Source organism: Coturnix japonica, chromosome 14, assembly GCF_054131305.1.
Source record: "Coturnix japonica strain WE chromosome 14, WE-NBRP24, whole genome shotgun sequence".
Taxonomy (NCBI): Eukaryota; Metazoa; Chordata; class Aves; order Galliformes; family Phasianidae; genus Coturnix; species Coturnix japonica.
The window spans coordinates 4817999-4838075 of record NC_140676.1 but is presented as its reverse complement, the minus strand read 5'-3'; the positions used below and the strand labels follow the sequence as shown (position 1 = coordinate 4838075).

At 39.4% G+C, this 20077-nt stretch overlaps 1 protein-coding gene and 1 long non-coding RNA gene across 2 annotated transcripts in view; one reads left to right on the top strand and one right to left on the bottom strand.

Moving 5' to 3' along the window:
* Nucleotides 1-20077, top strand: part of LOC107318851 (uncharacterized) — a 92483-nt gene that overhangs the window by 33762 nt on the left and 38644 nt on the right. Inside the window, exons 13-18 of the mRNA XM_085514927.1 lie at nucleotides 791-2278; nucleotides 2465-2692; nucleotides 5431-5587; nucleotides 7470-7673; nucleotides 9865-9970; nucleotides 11649-11750. Of these exons, the coding sequence (XP_085371053.1) occupies nucleotides 791-803 (13 nt within the window). The 3' untranslated portion in view covers nucleotides 804-2278; nucleotides 2465-2692; nucleotides 5431-5587; ... (1 more) ...; nucleotides 9865-9970; nucleotides 11649-11750. The remainder of the gene's footprint in view (nucleotides 1-790; nucleotides 2279-2464; nucleotides 2693-5430; nucleotides 5588-7469; nucleotides 7674-9864; nucleotides 9971-11648; nucleotides 11751-20077) is intronic.
* On the bottom strand, nucleotides 8267-9876 carry LOC116653906 (uncharacterized). Its single transcript, XR_004308530.2, has 2 exons — nucleotides 9802-9876; nucleotides 8267-8522 (listed from the first exon to the last, which is right to left on the bottom strand). It is a non-coding gene; the product is annotated as an uncharacterized LOC116653906 (long non-coding RNA).

Sequence of the window (20077 nt, the reverse complement as noted above, 5' to 3'; positions counted from 1 at the left end):
ATGATGGCAAAGAAAGAGGAGATTGTTGTCAGATGCTCAGAAGTAAACAAAAGGTTTCTTTAGGTATAATTGACTCAGAGAAAGAAAATATTCCCAGTAAACACAGAAATATAAATAAATAAAGATGCTCTTCCCAAGGAGTGGGATTTGAACCGTCTCTGCTGAACTTTTTCTTCTTTTTCCTCTGTGCCTTCATTAAAAACAGCAGAATTTGGCAAATAATAATAATAATAAAATCCCTCTGTATTCTACTCGTGAATGTTTCTAGAAAATATCAGCTTTCATACGCAAATATTCTTGAAGTGAAATTGGTGGCTTCCTTTGAACACAGCGAGCGCCTCAAATCCCATCTGCTTTTCCTACAACACGCCCACTCATTATCTAGCTTATTTGGCTTTATTTTATTTTTTTTTAAATGAACACAAATTAAGCTATTTAATCAAATATGTACATGATTACATGGCATTTTTGCATAAGAGTTATACACCCACGGAAATCATTAATCACAGATAACAACACTACGTTAAAATTAGACATTTTGCTTGCTTTCTTTGTGTGTACGTGTGTGTGCTTTTTAACACAATATCCTGCATAGCTCTAATTTCACCTCCACTCTCATTTGAATAAAGCAGGATTGTTTTACATCAAATTATTCATTTGTCTGTAGCTCTGATAATTAGTATTTATGTTTAGGCTTGATCTCAGAGGAATAAGAACACAGGACCTGAAAATATAACTGGAATGGATCGGGTCTTTTTATTGTTGTTTCTTCCCCTTTTTGCTTCCACAGAATGTCACCATGAATGTCCATTGGCAAACTGGATAAGAAAAGAGTGTCACAGTGCAGGACAACCTAGAAGATGACAGGTATTTCCAGGCATAGCAATGATGAGATCAAATTCCCCTCAACCTGCCTTGTTTGCTGATCTTTTAATCAGATTCAACTTCACTGCAGCTACAGCACAAGGTTCCCTGACAATGTATGACAGCATGTGACAGAAAAATATTTTGATTTTTTTTTTCTTTGACCATTTGATGTTATTTCAGATATATCTGAAGCCCTGGCAGCATCTGCTAAATCTACTGAACTGTTTTAGTGGAGGTTTTTAAATGTGCATAATTGAACTGGAGGGTTTGGGGTTGTGTTCTTTTGCGTGTAGGGGAATCCAAACAGGAAACCTGGGAAATGATCTAAACCCTTTGAGGTTAACATGCCATGAAAGTGCATCAACGACCGAAGAGGACATTATTAAAAAGCAGCTAACCCAGCTCAAAAAGAACCACTGTGTGAAGCAAGAGCCTGCAGAACAACACCCAGGGCTGTTTGTGATCCCACTGGGATATGTATTTCATCCCCTGCCTTCATATCTCCAGATTTCCTCTGAACTGCTTCTGAGACGAGTTCTCGAAAAAGAAAAACACCAGCAACTACTGAATGCCTCTTATCAACCTTTTCCCCGCAATCTGTTTCGTATTCGTCTCACACCCTTGTTCTCGCAGTGTCTTGAGGAAATGCTCGGATCAAAGATAAGAGAGAACAAGGAAAGGAATGAAGCAAGAGGCAAACAACAAAACAAAACCACCACCACCACAGCTCTCCCCCCCCCCTCCCCTTAAACTTTTTGACTAAACTTCTCTGCGAATGGTGTGCATGATTACAGCACTGTTAAAACTGCCTTCTTCTTCGCCAGTGCTTAATTCCTGCTTTTAAAATCAGGCTCCCTTTGATCTTGAGGATTGAAATGATCTGGAAATGAAACAGCCATTGCTTTGCAGAAAATCTGGATAGGGTCCCAGGCATGGCTTTCACCTGGAAGGATTCCAAAATAGGATGAAATCTCTCCGGTTTCAGAACAAATTGCAAGGTTTTTCTCTATGTCTAGTCCAAGCGTGGAACTCCAGCCCTGACGTTTGCTAGTTCCCAAAGTGCAGATGTAATAACCTCGAAGGTGAACCGTGAGCCCTTTTCCTCCATTTTCTCCCCTCTGCCTCTCCTTCAAGGATCAAATGTTTGGAGAATTTTATTAAAACAAAGGCTTAAATTTCTGAGCAAACTTAAGTTGAGGAGACAGTTACTTATAAACTGGGCTAGGTTTGGCCACAGGAGGGTTGGGCAGGACAGAGGACCAGGAGCATCTGTAACATCTGGATCTTGTTGCATGCACAGAAATATCTGCCTGGCTTTGCACAACCTAATCCCAGAGCCAAAAGGGCTGAGAAATGTGGTTCAGAGACACTGAAGCCGGCTTTGCCCTACCAAATAAGTCCCACTGAGAAAGTAAGTGCATCAATATTTCTTTGAGTGTTTTTCTTCTAGTTAATATATTTCCATATGTTGCATGAATATTTCTTTTATTGGGGAATTTCTTTTATTGCAAGTCCATCTGGTACTTGTATTGGGAAGGCTTGAGCTGGCAGATCCCTACTCTATGCTCTGTTACAGAGATCTGGACTTCTCTTACAGGAATCATAGAACCACAGGCATTAAAGCTGGGAAGAACAATAAGATCATCTAGTCCAACCATCAGCCCATGACTGTGACTGCTCCAGACCACATCTCTCAGTGCCACATCCCCACGGTTCTTGAATTCCTTCAGGGACAGTGACTCTACCACCTCCCTGGGCAGCCTGTGCCAATGCATCATCGCTCTTTCTGAGACATTGTTCCAACCTGAGAACAGCTGTTGATCAGGTAAAGACAACTACTCATCAGCTATCTTTTTAGTTAGGACTTCCCAAAGGAATGCAGGCTATCGGATTACTTCCTATAAGTATGTTCCCACTGTGTCATTTTTTTATGTTATAAAATAAGTAAGGGCTTTATATCTGAAAGACAGCAGTCAACAAGAAACTTATCTCTCAGTATGCAGTTCTCAGTGCACCAACTCTGACCTAGGAATCATAAAGGAAAAAGGATGCCTGAACATCAATACTAAGCAGAAAATGTGCCAAAATGTCATAGTTTGCCAAGACAATGAGAATCACTTTCCCTTGTATGTATTATTACAGAACAGGGGAATAATTATCTGCTTTTATACAAGCTTCTTCATTCTGCATGATTAACTTCACTGATATCAGTAGAGAGTGTGATGACTCTGAAATGACAGCTCCTGGTAGCACGTTCTGGGATTAGCACAAACAGGTTGTCACTGTACCCCAGTTAGGAACAGTCAGTCTTGTCATGCTAAGTGCAGGACAGAAAAGCTGGGCTGGGCACCAGACATCTGCCAGTACCATGTCTGTCTTCACACCGGGTGGCTCTCAGATTGGAGTGTGGGGCTGGCTACTTCAATGGGGCACAAGGGCCTTCGTGCAGACCCACAGGATGGTGGCTGAGAAGCTTTCAGATCCAAATCACCTGGTTATCCTTGTGCTAAGGGATGACTCGCAGCCTAAAATCTCCTCATGGAATGGTTAGCCGGAAAGGAAGTTCAAAGATACAAGAGAGCAAATTGGGGTATTGGTATGAAACAACCAACCTGAAGTTGTAAAAAAAAATCTGTCATAGGTCTGCTGTGGAAATCAATCAATATATGGAAAACTGGATAACAACTATGGGGGCAACAGGAATATGCCTATAAGTTAAAAGAAGTTATTGTGAGCATGCAGATCTATCTGGGTAAGGCACTGGGGCAGGATAGCAGTGCTCAGTGGAGCTAGAACAGGGCCCACATAAAGGGATTCTTCAGCAAAGTCCATACTTTGTCAATGTCAAGATACACAGGAACTGTAAAACAAAGCAAACTGTGTGCATGGAATGAAAATAGAAATTTGGTCCAGCCTCGTGTGCCTTTGAAAACGTCATAATCCTTTGAAAAAGATGACAAAAAATGCTGTGTATTTTTTAAGAAACATAGCAGGTGAAAGGATTCATTCTCAAAAATCCACGGAGTGCACAGTGATGAGTTATTGAGGAGTTGGGGGGGAGGGTGTTTTTGTAATTCTGTAGGCATCTCAGTCCTCTGGTGAAATGATGTATGGGGCAATCGTCTGGTAGGGGCTGATGGGATGTAAATGAAACTAATTAAGGAAATGTCAAACATAATTAATAAAACAGGTTTAAGTTGCAAAAGCACTGTCAGCTGAATGAATGGGGAAGAGTGTGGCATTCCCATTGTTGTGGGGCTTGCTTGCTTATTTATATATTTATTTATTTATTCCTTGCTTGCCCCCTTGGCCTCCCACCAGTTCTGCGGTTGCATCATTCAATTAGATCTCAGAAAGCTCTTGCTAGACGCTTGCATTTCCTCCTTGCCCCCCTTCTGAGCTGGGGTCCCATAGAATAGGAGGAATATAAATTTGCCCTGTCGGTTTTGCAGCCTGGGAAGAAGAAGAAAAAAAATTAATTGCTAACTCCTCATCTTCCCTAAGTACTACAGGACATTAACATAACCAATTTGCTTGAACTCCTCACTGGCTGCTTAATAGAGCATCTGACCAGCTGATAAGACCTGGGTGCTGCTGCCTATGATACCTTGTTATTAGCATTTTCATAATATTCAGATATTACAGCCCCATGATTCACTAGCATCCATTCATTATTGATAAGTACAAAAAAATAAATAAAAAGGGTTTATAAATTGCAAAAGGGGGTGAGCGACCTATAATTATGGCAAGCAAATTAGGGTGCATGGTAGAGTCAGTTACATTTGCCTAGGAGTAATGATGCTCAAGAACTTTTTCTCCCCAGGGACCAGAAAAATAATGGATTCCCTCGCAGCTGCAGATGGGCTAGGAAAGGCTGTCATCCATGACACTGTTTATATAAGTTAGGCTGAGCATATGGCTCTGTGTCCTGCCTGTAGCCATCTCCAGATAATGCCATTTCAATGACATTAAATAAATACATAAATAAAAATAACTGGACAGTGGTGGTGGTGGTGAAGGGATACGAGGAGGAGAAAAATACAAACAGGTTCAGAGTCCACAGCGAAGTTTCTACTGAGAGCATTCCCAGCAGCTCAGCAATCCCATAGGGGTGTTACCCATAAATACAGAGTCTGCCCAGCTGAATCTCTGCAGAGAAAAAGATGAAATGCTATTTCTGCTAAAGCAAAACCTTTTCCATGTTCCAGTCTAAGACAGATGTATTTATACACCAAAGCTTTGAGCCTGAGATGATAGAAAACATGGTTGCAAGTAGGAGCTACTAGAAATAACCACTGGATACTTTATAATTTAGTCCCTGTGGTTTTATTTCCATTAATCCAATCAAAGGCCTTTTTTCTTTACTAATGAAACTGGAATGAAACACAAAAGGGAGGCTGACCTGTTAGCAGGTGACTGTTTCTTATAAGTTATTCATTAAAAACACCCCAACGCTCTGGTGCTGAAGGAGACCGTACCTATTTCTGTATAAATTAAACATAAATGACTTAGTTGCAAGGGAAAAAAATGAGTTATTTCTCTTGGCTTCAAAATATTGTACAGCACTTGGAGGAAACTGCACCCACCCTGGCAGACGTTTGCAGAGAATTAGAGACTAAAGTTGCATTCCAGCTGCTCCTGCTGTTTTCTGTTCCAAGCAGCCCTAAACATCGACTGCAGGCATGGATATTACCGATGTATTGCATTGAATGTGCTTCAGGTAAGTTAGGAATGAGCCTTAGTTTGGCCTTTCTTTGTGAGCGCTAAAGGAAGCTCAGGAATCGAAGGGAGAAGCTCTGGCAGAAAAAAGTGCAGGTGAAAAGGCTTCTCACTTGTATTTATTAATTTATTTGTTTTTAAATTCAATTCAATTACATCATTACTGAAATTGCTTTTGGCATTGTACTGTTGATCTGCATCATTCAGTCCTTCTCTTGGGAACCTTCAAGAATGTCCCATTGGCAATACTTGAAAAATCCTGCTATCTGCAAATGCTAACCCGCTTACAAACTCTACTGTTCATTTTTGACTTTTCATGGACATTCTCAGCAGTTGTATAGGCCAGAATTACTAGCAAGTATCGCCCGTGGATGACATTCTTATCAGAATATGAATTTCTTGAGAACTTTCTTGTGTCTTATCCAAAAGGAAAAAGTAAGAGAATTTATCAGAGCGATCTGCCAGTTTGCTGATCTGCATTTCTCAACAGCCTGTCCTTAGAGGCTGGTCCATTTTGAGTTATCCAAGAAAAGGCCAGCCTCAAGCTTATTCATTCTTACACTTTGAACTCTGATACGGTTTACAGCTGGGTGGACAGCTGGGCAATGAACCTTACTTCTGCAGCAAGCAGAAAGAGAAACTTTCTCCACAAAATATCCCCAGTCCTGTACAAGTTCAGACCTGGGCCTGAGTCATCCATCTTCAACACAAGCACCTGTCTCAGGATCGTCAGGCAACCTGTAGATGGTGGTTTTCCTTGAATCCTATGTTAACATCACAGAAAAGAAATAAATACAAACCCGAAGTGACATAGATTTGCATGTCTCTTCCTTTGTGTTTAAGCACAGCTTGTTGCTTTAGTGCTGCTGCTGCATTTTGGCCAATATAAGCAGCAAAGTACTTATCTGGAGTATATATCTTTTCTCCAAACCCTCAAAGTTTTAGGGTCTTTTTATTTATTTTTTTTTTGGAGGTGAAATATCATTCTTAAGAATAAATACAGTGTTTCCATGCATCTTGATCTAATCCATTAGTCCTTATAATTTATTGTTAACTGCTTCAGTGTAGAAACCATGACAGCTCTGAGTAAAGCATTTAAGCAGGCATCTGCTTTGTATAAATTATAGGAAACTTGGTCACACAAGTTTGCAGGAAGGGATAAAGGTCTCTTACCAACATCTGTGGCTTTTGGGATAGCATTTTTTTTATATGTGTTTTTTCCACTCTAAGAGGCTTTGGAGCTTGGAAATGGAGCAAATCTATGAGCTACCTGCAGCCTTGTTATTTACATTTGTAGTTGGTATTGTGCTAATGGCTCCAAGGAAAGAGGAATGAGATTGACATGGGGGTTGGAAGCTGGAAAACACTTTATTAGTCTCAAATCAGCTCCTTGGAGGCTAAAGCCCTGATTAACTGTAACTGGAGTGGATTGTCTTAATCTGACTGCTATAGTATTTTATGTCTAGTCATTCAGGCTTATTTCTGTAAATACTTAGATAAGCTTGAATCAATTACTTCAGCGTCTCCCTTTGTCTCCTACCATCAGAAATGGTATCATGATCTATGCAGGCGGAAGGGCAGGATCAGAGAAAGGATACCTTGTTGCACACTGACCAAAGAAGACATATGCCAGCATGGGACCTGGCATGTTAGTCAGGAACAGGGATGCTTCACAGTCTTAAATCAGGAGGGGTTGCAATATCAACTTTATTTTGAATGTTAGACTGTCCCAAAGGGTTTTCTCCCTGCCTTCTATCTCCATTTCTGGCTTTTGACAGACTATGAGTTGTCTGAGAGGACAGTAGGATCTTGCTGATGATGCGTAGCTGACCAAAGGTCTGATGTACAGATGCTTTTGTTGCCTTCTTTCTTGTGCTTCTCAGATTAATTTGGCTCATTCGTGAAGCTCTATGCACTGCACATTCCCTGACTGAAACCAAAAAATAGACCAGCAAAGCAAACTAATTGAAACATGGTACTCTGCATCTCACTTCAGCACCATCGCTCCACTCTAGAGCTGCACAGTTCAGAGTTAATAGACTGCCGTGTCAGGGATGCCACTCACCGGGGTGAAACGCAACTCAATGGTGAGTAAGCTTGGTGAGTGATTTTTGCCTTCCAAAGTAGCTTGGAGACACGACTTCACTCTCTTTAGTACCCTTGGATGCACAAAGGCATAGCTGAGCTGTGAAGGTGATGGGATCGTATCAAACCTACCCAAGTGCAGAGCTTTGGTTTAATTTTTTTTTATATCAGTGCCTGGTCTCAGCTCTAATTAACCTACTCCCCTATCAGACCATTCCCTCCCCACATGCTGTCTTTTCCCCTTCCTCTCTGTGATCTCCATTTCACTGCAGAGATGGCCTGGCAAAGAGATATTATTCTATTTAGAAGCTGAGCACCTCACTAGGGGTGACAGGCCTGTTTTTAGGTCATTTATCTAATTGCTCTTTGCAGATAAGAATTAATTAGCCCGATTATTTTTCTTAGTTTTTGGATGGGTTCCCCACCTGGAGAGAAGAAATTCCTCCATGTCAGTGATTAATTGCTGAGCCAGAAGCTTACTGCCTTGCATTTGTAATAAATGCCGACTGGTTCTTTAGGTCACATTAGGAACCAGGCAGATTGTGGTTAAAATGCACAGGATAATAAAGCATTTGTACAAACAAGATCACTGCCATTAGATTTTGATTAAATATTTTAATTTATCTGGAGCTTGAAGGACCACGGGAATCAAAAGGTTTAAGGATTCTTTTCTTTTCCCAGTACTCTGCAATGAGAGCTGCCCTATAACCCTTTGATCTAAAACAGATGAACCTCATGGAAAGGCTTCAGTTCAGGATTTGGCACAGCTGGTTTGTCTCATACAGGCCTGAGTGCTCCGAGGGTCGTGAGTGTGCAGCCAGCTCAAGTCAGTGGTGATAACATTTTGTGATCTAAAATGGAGCAGGAGTTTGGTTGAGCAAGGAGAGGAAAGGTTAGGATTTGTCTGTTAAATTATGGCAGGTTTTCATCCAGCTGAATTTACTGCAGGAGTCTTTTTCTTCTTTTCCTTTTCCCCTTTTTCTTTTTCTTTTGATTTTTCTTTTTTCCTTTTTTCCTTTCATTTTCTTACATTTTCTTTTTCCTTTTACCTTTTCCATTTTTTCTTCTGTTTCTCTTCTTTTTTTCTTTCTTCCCTTTCCTATTCTATTTTCCTCTTCCTTTTCCTCCCCCAGCCCCCCCAGCCCCCCTTTATTTCAGATTTGGATCTTTCAGCTCAAAGAAAATAATGTCTATCTGCAGGAAATACTAAAGAAAAGCACCATGGCCTCAATTCACAACCTGGCCAACCTAGGACAGGCCTCTTTCCAGGATTATATAGCAAGTCAGACAGTGTGATCTCTTGTGCCCTTAAAACCTGATTTCTGCCCTAGAAAGTTCATGGAAGAAAATGGGACTCTTGCCATTTATTTCACTGTGCTCATGAACTGCTTGAAGCCCCCAGTGGCCCAATAGGAGAAATTAATTGCTGTGTTTCTCTAACACAGCTGATCACAAAATTCATTGAGCTGCCTACTTCACAGTGATCACTACCACCTAAGAGATGAGGACTGAAACAGGCAGAGCAATGAGGCAGTGTCATCCCTTGGTCTGACTCCTACCTCATAGCTGAGAGATGTTAGGAGAGCAGTACTGGGGCACCTGGCAGTGGATGCTTTCCCTGTGTCCTCCAGAAAAAAATACATTTTCCTTATCTTTAAACACTTGCACTGCCTTTAAGCTGAGGAGAAGTAAATTAGGGTCCCTGAGTGGAATTCATCGTAACCGGATAGAGCTATTTTACGGGTTGTTGTTTGTTTGTCTTTTAATGGAAAGAGAAAAAAAAAATTAAGAAAAACTGAAAACATGACAATTTCTCTCTTGATAAGCAAGCTGTTAACAGAAGGGGGAAAGTGATATTCTCTAATGTACAGGAGCAATATTGCTTTGTAAAAAGAAGTAACTTTCTTTCTTTCTTACTCAACCACAGTGTTTTGAGAGTACCATTCCTAACTGTGATTTACAGGCAGAAAAATCTATGGCTACACCAATGGATAGTCAAAAATCAGTGCTTAACCATTGTTCTTACCTATAGCACTTCCAGCCATAGCATGTTATTTTGGCTTTGAGCATCAAATAAAGCTCAGCTGATATTTCTCTTTAACTAAAAAAAATGTTCAAATTCCCATTTACCTTTTCTTTCATTAAACTGAGATTTCATCGTGGTCACCACAGCTGCCTGTATTTCATATCCAGGTCTGTGAGAACATACATGCAATACAGAGGACCTAAGAATGTTTTTCATGGATACCAAAGAGGAGTCAGATGCATGGATACCAAAGAGGAGTCATGGATACCAAAGGTGAGTTCAGGGAGAGTTGAACTGATACATCTCTCTCTCTGTTTGTTTTTTTTTTTATTTAATGTTAACTACTGGATCTTGTTCTAACTGATATATTATGTAATGATTCGGAATAAAGACACCATCTCACCATGTCGCTGGGAAGATATATTGCAACGTCCATCTTTCAGGTGTGGAAATAAGAGTTTAGTTCTTGCCTTAATTCTAAAAAATGTGTCACTGAAAAAACTTCACACAGAACCTTAGCAATGTCTGCTCTTGTTTTAAGCCCACACCAAGCTATTTAATTTAAGTAAGATTTACCTCCCCCACCTGCAGTGTCATTTCTGGCACTGAACATGAGGAAATTTAACAATATTGGGTGGCCTGAGTTATTATAATGAAAGATGGTTGCTAAGAAAAACTATGATGATAGCCAAGAAATTAATATTACAGAGATGAAAATCTTCGTATAGACCCAAAATAATAGATGTTCCATATCATTGTATGACTAATCAGCACTCAAGGATTTATCTTTCAGATTACTGAACATGGTGGAGACATTTAATGCAATATGGTCTCCCTTCAGAGAGACACAGTATGTGACTAAATATCTCCAGTGAGTAATATTCACACTTACTCAAGTACTGTAAATATATCCCTGATAAATCTGGAGAGTGAATTCTTGTAAATTCTTGTTTAACACTGTAAGGAAGCTTAATAACTTTTCAATCTATCAACATGTTTTAATTTCCTACTGTGCAGTTTCTTACTGTAGAAGGGCATTTGACAGTGGAGACTCAAAACAAGCAGAGAATGGACTATCATGCATCATCTCTGTTAGAAAACCTTGGTATCAAATATGCAACTGCCTTACTGCGTGAGATTAGGCAGGAGGATTTTGAATGTGAATGTTTCATTGCAGCTATGCCTAATTACATGTGCAATATTTCATGAAAAATTAAGTGCATGCGCAATGTGTGGATTAAAAAGTAAAAGAATAAAATATCTTGGCTACTAATAAGGGGAAATGGCTGAGAACCTGTTGTGTAGCCAGGTAGCTGCATCAGCAAGTGACATTATTTATACTTCGTGAAAATTTCTACGTTCCCAAAAGCAGACTGAACAGAAATATTGATAAAAGCCATACCACACATTATAGCATCAACGTATTTTCAAATGGAATATAAGTATGTACCTGTAAAGAGGGCTTGGAAAGGTGCAGATTGGTTTGTGTAGATCAGACAGAGCTAGAGAATTCGGTCTTTTTAGGTCTGGTAGGAAACAAATGCCAAACTGATGACACTATCATCAAGATGTTGTTAGGATAGGTTACATCTGACTTAAAGTACTATGTATTCATAGATTAGGGTAAATGACATATTGCTGTCCTCCAGTGCATGAGAACAATTGAACTTAGCATCAGACATGTAAAGCAGCTGGGATAGAGTCATGCAAGGCTGTAAGGAGCACTGAGAAGAAATGAGTGCAGCTTCTTAAAATCTAGGGGATCACAGAGATGCCCAAACTGGAGATGCTACATTTGGGTGTTACCTGAACTTATCTTTACCGATACAGCTGAAAATTCCCCTTTTTTGCACAGGTAGTAATTGCCTCTGGCAATCTGCATTTTTTACTCTATGCTTCAGGATAATTTTATGTGCTTTAATCTCATCAACTTTATTTATTCCTTTTTCAGTAATATTGTACTGCTGCCTGGAGTCCGTGGCCCGCTGCACTGGCATTTTCACTGAAGACTTATTACTTCTGCAGACATCTTCAAGGGAGTGAATTTAAGGAAGTGAGTAGCTATGCTTTTATGAAAGCAAATGCATAAAAAGGCTGTATACTACTTTATAAAGTGTTCAGGGGTTGCGGTGCTTTTTTTTTAAAATATAAATTATTCAGTTACAATGATGATGCTACTTTGGATATAAACACATTTCCAGTCCCAGAATGGGCATAAACTACTTGCTCTGAATAGCAAACATCAAAGAAAACAACTGAGCTGAGAACCAGTGACGCACCATTTCTGTTTTTTCAGCTCTAGTGGTTTTGGAAAAGAAACATCTTCCTACGAGTGATAGTATGAAATCTTCCTGTCCCTCCTACTTGTCTTGTTTCTCCGTGAGGTCTCTAAACTAACTTCAAGTATTTGAAGAACTTACTACATTTTTCCCTAAAATCTTCCAAAAAAAACACCCCATCTTTCTTTTGTCTGTGATTCATGTAACTAGCAACGCTTCAACAATTCACAGTGATCATTTAAATGTGAGTATTATCAGTACCTACTGCTATTTGGATAATGCTTTCCTATACATCTCCTGTTATGATTCATACCTATATGGTACAACTGAGCTCCTGGTAACTCTTCCAGAAGTTTTAGAGTTTACATTTACTTCTGTCATTTCAGAATCTTCTCTGTAAAGATGAACATCTTTTAATATCTTTTGCCTGGGTGCAAAGGGTGATTCTTTGCTTTTTGCAAAAATCTCGTTTGCAAAACACACACTGAGTGTATTAAGGTCCTGATGTGATAGAGCACTGGGGAGAGAAATCTTCAAACACCGCTTTTTCTCCTCCATAAAGTGGAAAATTCTAAATGATATTGTTGATTAGATGCTGCATATTGGTAAAGGTCTTGCTGGCTCTCCTGAGCATGTCTGTTTGACTTCTAAATTCACGGCACTAAAATGTTGTCAACCCCTTTCCTTTCACTCCCCACTTAATCCTTAAGCATTTTCACCTTAATCCAGAAGTTTTCAAGTGCTCTGACAAACCAGCTAAATGTAAAGAAATAGCTGCTTCTCCTAGCTTTTTTCCCTGTCAATCATTTAAAACCCAGTGGAATGTGTGATGAGGATGACTCAGTTTATAGAAAAGAAGCAACTTAGCAGTTGGCTAATGTTGTGCAAGTTGCTCAGTTTAGACAGATGGAATACTTGCATTTCATATCTCAGCACCATCCCTGATTATTGTTTTTTAGTAGTCCCAGGTACTAACTATCTCAGCATGGGAAGAGATTGGTGGCGGTCTAGTGTTTGCAGCTTACTTGTGATTCTGTAAGACTTTTCTTATTATATTCAGTAGTTCTGTCAGACAGGTGTTAAAGGGATGCAGTTGTACTTTGGGGAATAGCAGGTAAATTTATGCATCTTTAAAGAACTGGCAGATTCAGCTGCCTATATGTGATTTAAGGTCCTGATCCCAAACCCATTAAACTTAATGGGAGTTTTTCATTGACTTAGTTGGCTTTGGATTAGCTCCTAAGTGAATTTCCAGTAGAAGGCAAAAACCCAGCCAACAAACCTGTCGATTTCTTGGCACACTTGTCTCCTTTTAGAGAGCAGTGGCACAGCCAAATCTTGCAGAGCTGCCTAGTGAAATTATTCTGACAAATACAACTTTTATCTGCAGACACTTTCACTCCCTCACCAGGATCCTCCAGAATCCTGGATAAAAGGTTGAAGGAATATATTGCAGGATTTTCCCCAAAGAAATTTTGATAAAAATGGAAAATTGAAATGTAGGCTTTATCTAAAAAGGAATCATCTGTTGTCTTAGAATAGGGAATTGCTGCACCGCATTGAATCTAAGGCCCATGTTGCTCTAGTGTAGACCCTGTGAATTAGTGAATTAGTGTAGACCCAGCAAATAGCAGATATCTGGGGGAAAAATGTAAGGATTTATTTTTTCTAAAATACTTTGATGCTCTTCAGTGACTCAGAAACTTCCTGAACAAGGGAAGAGCTCTATGCATTGAATAGCTCTCAAAGTGTTTTTCTGCCATGAATTTCCCCATAGATTGTTTTTGAAAGAATTGACCACCCCTATGTCTTGTGGCAAGGAGTTTTACAAGTTGCCTTTGTGCTGCAAAAAGAGAAGTCTTGTTCATTTTTAATAGACCCCTTGCTAGTTTAATTTGATGACTTTTAAGTCTTAGATTACTAGAGACAGTGAGCACTCATTATCTGTTTGCCATTTCCAGGCTAGCCAGAATGTTAAAGACCTGTATCTGACCTCCTCCTCCCCCTCCTAGGTTGTTCTTTTTCAAGATAAAAAGCTCTGATCTGTTTAGCTTAAATCAGACAATATAATGTAACTTTTCCTAACCCCAAATAATCATGGACCTGCAATTAAATTTTGTGGCCAACTTGGATTCAATCAATACATTAGGCTTACTGGACATGATGATTTTTGTTCTGACTTTTTTTTTTTTTAAAACATGGAAATTAATCTGACTCAACCTTCTCCTTGAGATACAGCAGAGGAAAATACAGGGGAATAAAAACCTTTATTTTGAGGACTCTGTCCATCACATTAGTTAATAATGAAGGACATATTAGTATTCTTGAAGTTCCTATAGTCTGTATGCTTCATACAGAGCTGTAAAATAAAACAGCCATACCCATTAATATGCTAATGTTATACGCTATGACCATGATGCTCCCTCTCTGAGGATCTCCACTGTTGTCCTGTCTCATTCCACATCACATTAACACTCCCTGGGTGAAATCCTGACCCTAATGAAGTCAATGGTAAAACTCCCATTGACTTCACTGGAGTCAGGATTATCTCCTCCAAGGAGCTCTATGGCTTTAGTTCTGACTATTTTTCAGTTTTCACATTCCACTGCATCCCCTACTTGCTCTTCCTCTTTGCTGATGAACGCTCACCCTTACACTCTCATTTATTCTCATCAGGCACTCCTAATTCTTGAAATGAGTCTACCAGCAAGGAAAAGTCTTACTCTGTTCTGCCTGTCCACTGACTCACTCCTCCTGCTGTCAGATACTGCTTTAATTTTGTATGACTAACTGCTAGCTACTGCTCAGGCATTCACTCCTTTTCCTACATCTGATCACGGTATAGGATATACTAAAACTACAAGAATGGGTGGAAATTGCCTGCCTGCCTCCTCAGATTATTTCAGTCAAGGTTTTCATATGCACATAGTTAGAAAAATGCTTCCAAGGCATTTTCTCTCTCTCAGTTTTCCACCTTGGATTCCGTATTTGCATTCATTAGACCTGTAATATTAATTCCTTACAGTCCCGCCTTGTATTTTTAATTTCATTACATTAGAGTTATGCACAGTTATAGAAAAATAAATTACCCTAAAATTAGCATGTTGAGCAGGCTGTGGAGTATTTAGAAATGAACAGAGAATAATGCTTTGTAGATAATTTATCATGCAGGCAAGAAGAAAGTGTTTGCCTGACTAAGGGCTTCAGACCCTCCATGAATATATAGTATAATCAGTAAAGTAAGGAGTTCACATGATCGAGTACTAACCAGAAAAAGGTCACGACACAAGGTTCATTTAAATCAATAGAATTGTCTTGGATAGAAGTGTAAGAAAGGATTCCAAGATTTGACCCATTGCGTTGTATTGCACAGAAAAAAAAAAAAAATGCACTTCTTTATTTTTTTTCTTTAACTTAAGTCTATAGGCTGAGCAGCTTTATACTGTTGACTTTGAATAGTTTTCAGTCTGAGCTGAAAAACCCCCAGAAACTATTAATAACCTCCAGAGAAATATCAGCCTGCAATAGTGAGTATGGATCCCTCTTGTTGACCTAGTTTATATCTACAGAATCAACCTACACAATTCTTTTCACCAGCTGCTCTGTGGCTTAGGGAGATGGGGTGTTAATTAATGAGACATTTGTTGAAATTTATAAGGGCTTTTCCTATCCAGGTTAGACATAAATTATGAAGGCTCTGGCAAAGTGGGCAGAATATTGTTGACTGTAACTGTTTTGCTTATTTTAGTCAGTACAGGAGAAAATAGGTCTTCAAAGAACATTCTACATGTAGGAGCAAGCTTAATGAGAAGAAGATAAGTTAGTGTGTGTCTTTTTTAAAAGAAAATAATGATAGCAATGGGTGTAGAGATGTTCCCCCCCCCCCCCCCCCCCCCAATCCACTGCACTACTGCTTTTGCCATTTCTTTTTCAGTATGGCCTTTTTGTTCCCATACTCTTAGCTACAGCATAATCCCATGTTGATGGGATTGGAATCTGTTTGAAAGTACTATGATGTCATACAAAATTTTGTGTTGTCTACTGCCTGAGATAAATACATTGGAAATGCAGACAGAGAAAGAGAATTAGATAGATTTGTTTTGATTACGTGTAGTCTTCTTTTTAATGTTAATTTCTCGCAAACATTCTAGCATGGGAATTTAATGACAGACATGTTTGTAGAGATAGTTCCGTGCTTTTTAAGTGAGTGTTGGAGAACAGTTGTTTTCTTAATAATGAAAAGCAAATTCTTGTTTCTGAATCATGAGCATTGTCATTGTCAAGCTAATTCAAAGCCTGACATTTTACCAGTCAGGAAAAGAAACATGTAACATGCATTTAATTATTGGCTCCCTCTGAGTGCTGGAGCACAGGTTGTAGTCAGTAATAGCCATTCATTTTAGAGCCTTTTCAGCTCAAGCAGTAGATCCAGATCTAGAGGTCCCCCATTGCCTCAAATCTCCTCTTATGATATTTTCTGTATCATACATTGGTAAGGAAAATATCTGTGCATACTTCCCCTAGTTTTTCTCTTTGTGAATAATTATTTTATTTATTTATTTATCACAATATTTACTTTATTCCAAAAGTAAACAGCAAACAAATAAAACAATATATCCCTTCCCAGATTATTCCACACTTTCTTCATGCTTTTTCTCCAGAATTTCTAACAGAAATACATTATATTTTTTTTTGCTTTTCATCAGCTCAAATCATAAAAATTTTCTTCATGAGCGTCATTCACAGCTGCTTTACAAGCCAATCTGATGAGAAATGCAACACGAGTTCCTGAATTTACTCATCAGATTGTTTCAGTCACTAAGAGCTTCCGCAAGCAGAAGGAGAAGGATGAAATCCATCAAACAGATATCCTTATGAATTACTACTATAGCAAATCTTGGGAGTAGCAGCTTTCATTTGAGTGTGATAGACTGACAACAAAAATGGTGCAAGTCTATGTCTTGTGGATAAGGGTTCAGACTTGGCAAAGGCAATTCATGAGCTCTGTAAATGCCATCGTGAGAGAGGATGTAGGGTTCCCATAGACTTGGAAATCAAAGAACATCTGCTTAAACTGCTTGCAAATCCTTTGCTCTTTTTCTTACCACGGTCTTCACCCTGGGGCTATGTGTATTCCCTGTGAGCCGTGTGGGCTCCTTGCAAGTCGCATTACTGCAGAAGTGCAGTGATCTGTGTGGCAATCAAAGAGGCCATTTCATGTTCCTTGTCAGGCATCAGGCCTCCTGATCTCTTATCAATTATCTGTCAAAAGAAGAGGATGTTCTTCTTCATTAACACATCGCAGTGAGGTAATTAACAACCAGATAGTGCAGGGCTTTAAAAGTGGCCTCTCTTGACCACTTGTTCAATAAATATTGACATAAGCACCAATAAAAGTATGTCATATGGGTCTTAGATAAAAAACAACAAGCAAGAAAGTAGGAGAAAAACAAACAAAGTGCATCACGACTTGTTTTCTGAAGAGGCCTCTTATCAGATTTTAACAGGAAATGGAAATTGCTGTTTACCATTAGGGCATTTTAACAGAGGTTGCCTTGTTTTGTGTTTCTCTCTTGACTAAAGATGCTTCCCCCTCCCCCTGTCTGTGGTTGAGGGGCAGAAAGGGGAGTTTACCTTCCTGTTGAAATAAGCCAGCAAGAACTTTGTCAAGGAATGAACTCTTACTGTAACCCACACCTCATTTGTCACCCTGATGGGCTGAGGAAAAGTGACATTTACAAACTGAGAATGAAAGTACATCCATTTCACCAGTCTGACACCCTGATATAATAACTATTTACCTTGAGAAAGAGGGACTGAGATTTCCGATTCTTGTGAATCTTCTCACTTTGGCACTTATTTTCTCACTCTGTCAAACAGCCCCAGATTAATGGAACAATTTGTTCAACAAATCATATTAGCAGAAAGCGCACAGGGTAAAGAGAAGGAGGCGGGGGAGCAGGAAATTTTTACTCATTCATAGCAGTGGTATCTCTGCAAATAAAAATGTAGTTATGCCTGACATTTACAGAGGTACAATGTGAAAGGGAAAAAGTGTAATGACTTTGGGCAGTTGAGGGATCACTTTGCAAGAACAGTAGTGCTCAAAAGGGAATAAGATAAAGTTACACATAACATCTAGATTGAGCTTCTTTCTGGAACATATTTGTCAAACACAGCAGGATCTGTCTGTGTTTAAAAAAGAGTTTTCCATTAAAATTAAGCACTATGTGCTTTCCTTACTATGAAGGAATGCTCCCTTACAGTCTGCATTTCAGAAATGGTAGGTAAAGAATTAAACTAAGTCAGAGCCATGTGGTGAATGCTATGAATCCTTCTTGCAGGTTTGCTAGCATTTAAGGGACTGATCCAACCCCTATCTGAGTCAGTGGAGGATTTCCCATTGACTTCATAGGACTCCAAACTGGGCACAGAGTAATAAGAAATCCAGCTCTTTTCCTGTGACTATTGCTCATTTACACTGTGTGAAACCACTGGAAAAGCAGCGCATAAAAACAAGGCTTTTTTGTTATACATGTATAGTTCTCAATGTGAAGGCACGAGAATTGCAGAATACAAAAACAGTTATTCCGGCTTTATAGAAGCACAAATGTAAGCATAGCTGATCCTGAAAAGTCATCTTAACTGTATGTTTTGGTTGGGAATTGGCAGTGAGTTAAGACTGTATTGATGAGTAATTTGCTGGGCAGCAAACTCTACTTATTCCTTCATATATATAACCCGAAGCTCCCTGTAAAACTGTATGTCAGTATTTATAGTATATCCTGAGCAGATTATCCTTAAAAAAGAGTGTTTCTTTTTTAAGTCTACAATGTCTTCCTGATAGCCATGAAAATAAAGAGCAATGCAGCATCATCCCCCCCCCATGCATGCTCACTTTTACAAACACATTTTAAGAGGACACTCTAAGTTTGCCCTCACGTTAATTTATTTCTGTTAGTTTGGTACAGCAGCACTGTACCCTGCATCTTCAATGAAAATTGACGCTCCCTTGTTCCACATTTCTTTATGCCATGACCTTGGGTGTCAGGGGAAAATATTGCTTTGCATCCTTGTGTTGCTTGAGTCCTGCTTCTCTCTTTATAGCTTATTACTTGGCACACTTCAGAGCACTGTGTACTGCAATGAGATATGCACTGTACAGCTGGCAGCGCTAAGAATACTTCAGGCTATGGAGATAAGGAGAGCTGAGTCTGATGTGCAAATAATGTTTTGCCCCAAATTCAAGAATTTAAATGTATGGTTCAAACATTTTTGATGGTAAACTGCCATTTTCCTAATAAAATTTCTTCTTTTATGGCTTGTCCTATAGCCCAGTGAAGCCATAGATCAGCCCTTTTCCATGTGGATACCAATTCTCTCAGGATATCTTGGGTACTTTTGTATTCTGAGCAGGATGAATGGGTTGGATCCAGCCTGCTGCATGACTGGAAAAAAAAATAGCAGAGACGTTAAAGTCATTACTTATTAATTCAACTTTTTTTTTTTTTTTACCAGTGTTTTTGAAGAAAATACATGCATAATTTGCTGAGGATCTGAATCAAGGGAACACAGCGCATTTAATGTAGTCAAGATTTACAGCAAAGCTGAAGAGAGCAGAATCTGGCCTCTTCACCATGTAGTTGAGGTTAAGGGTGTCCACTGCCAACATTTCATGAGCAAGCACAGTAAAATAAGAGTTGCTAAAGCTAATTTGATTTTAAGTTGTTCAACCTCTTCAACCTATTTCAGTAAATCGAGAGGTTCTGAGAAAAGACTGACCCTTCCCCTTTCTACCTGCACCATGCTGAGCAGGACCCAGATCTTAGAAAGGCTTATAAGTGCCTCTGTTGACTCCTCTCTCTCCACAAACCACTTTACTGTCTTTGGGTTTTGTGAATTCCTGAAGTTCCCATTTCTGGCCCTGAGGCCAGAAACGTTGACATTCCCCATGGCTTGAACAGCGAACAAAGATGGTAGTAGAGGCTGCTTGGTTGCTCCTCCTTGGAAATCTCCAATCTAGCACACGCACAAGTAACAACATCATTAGTTCAGAACAAAAGTGGTATTGTACATTATGAGGTTTACACCCCACTAATCC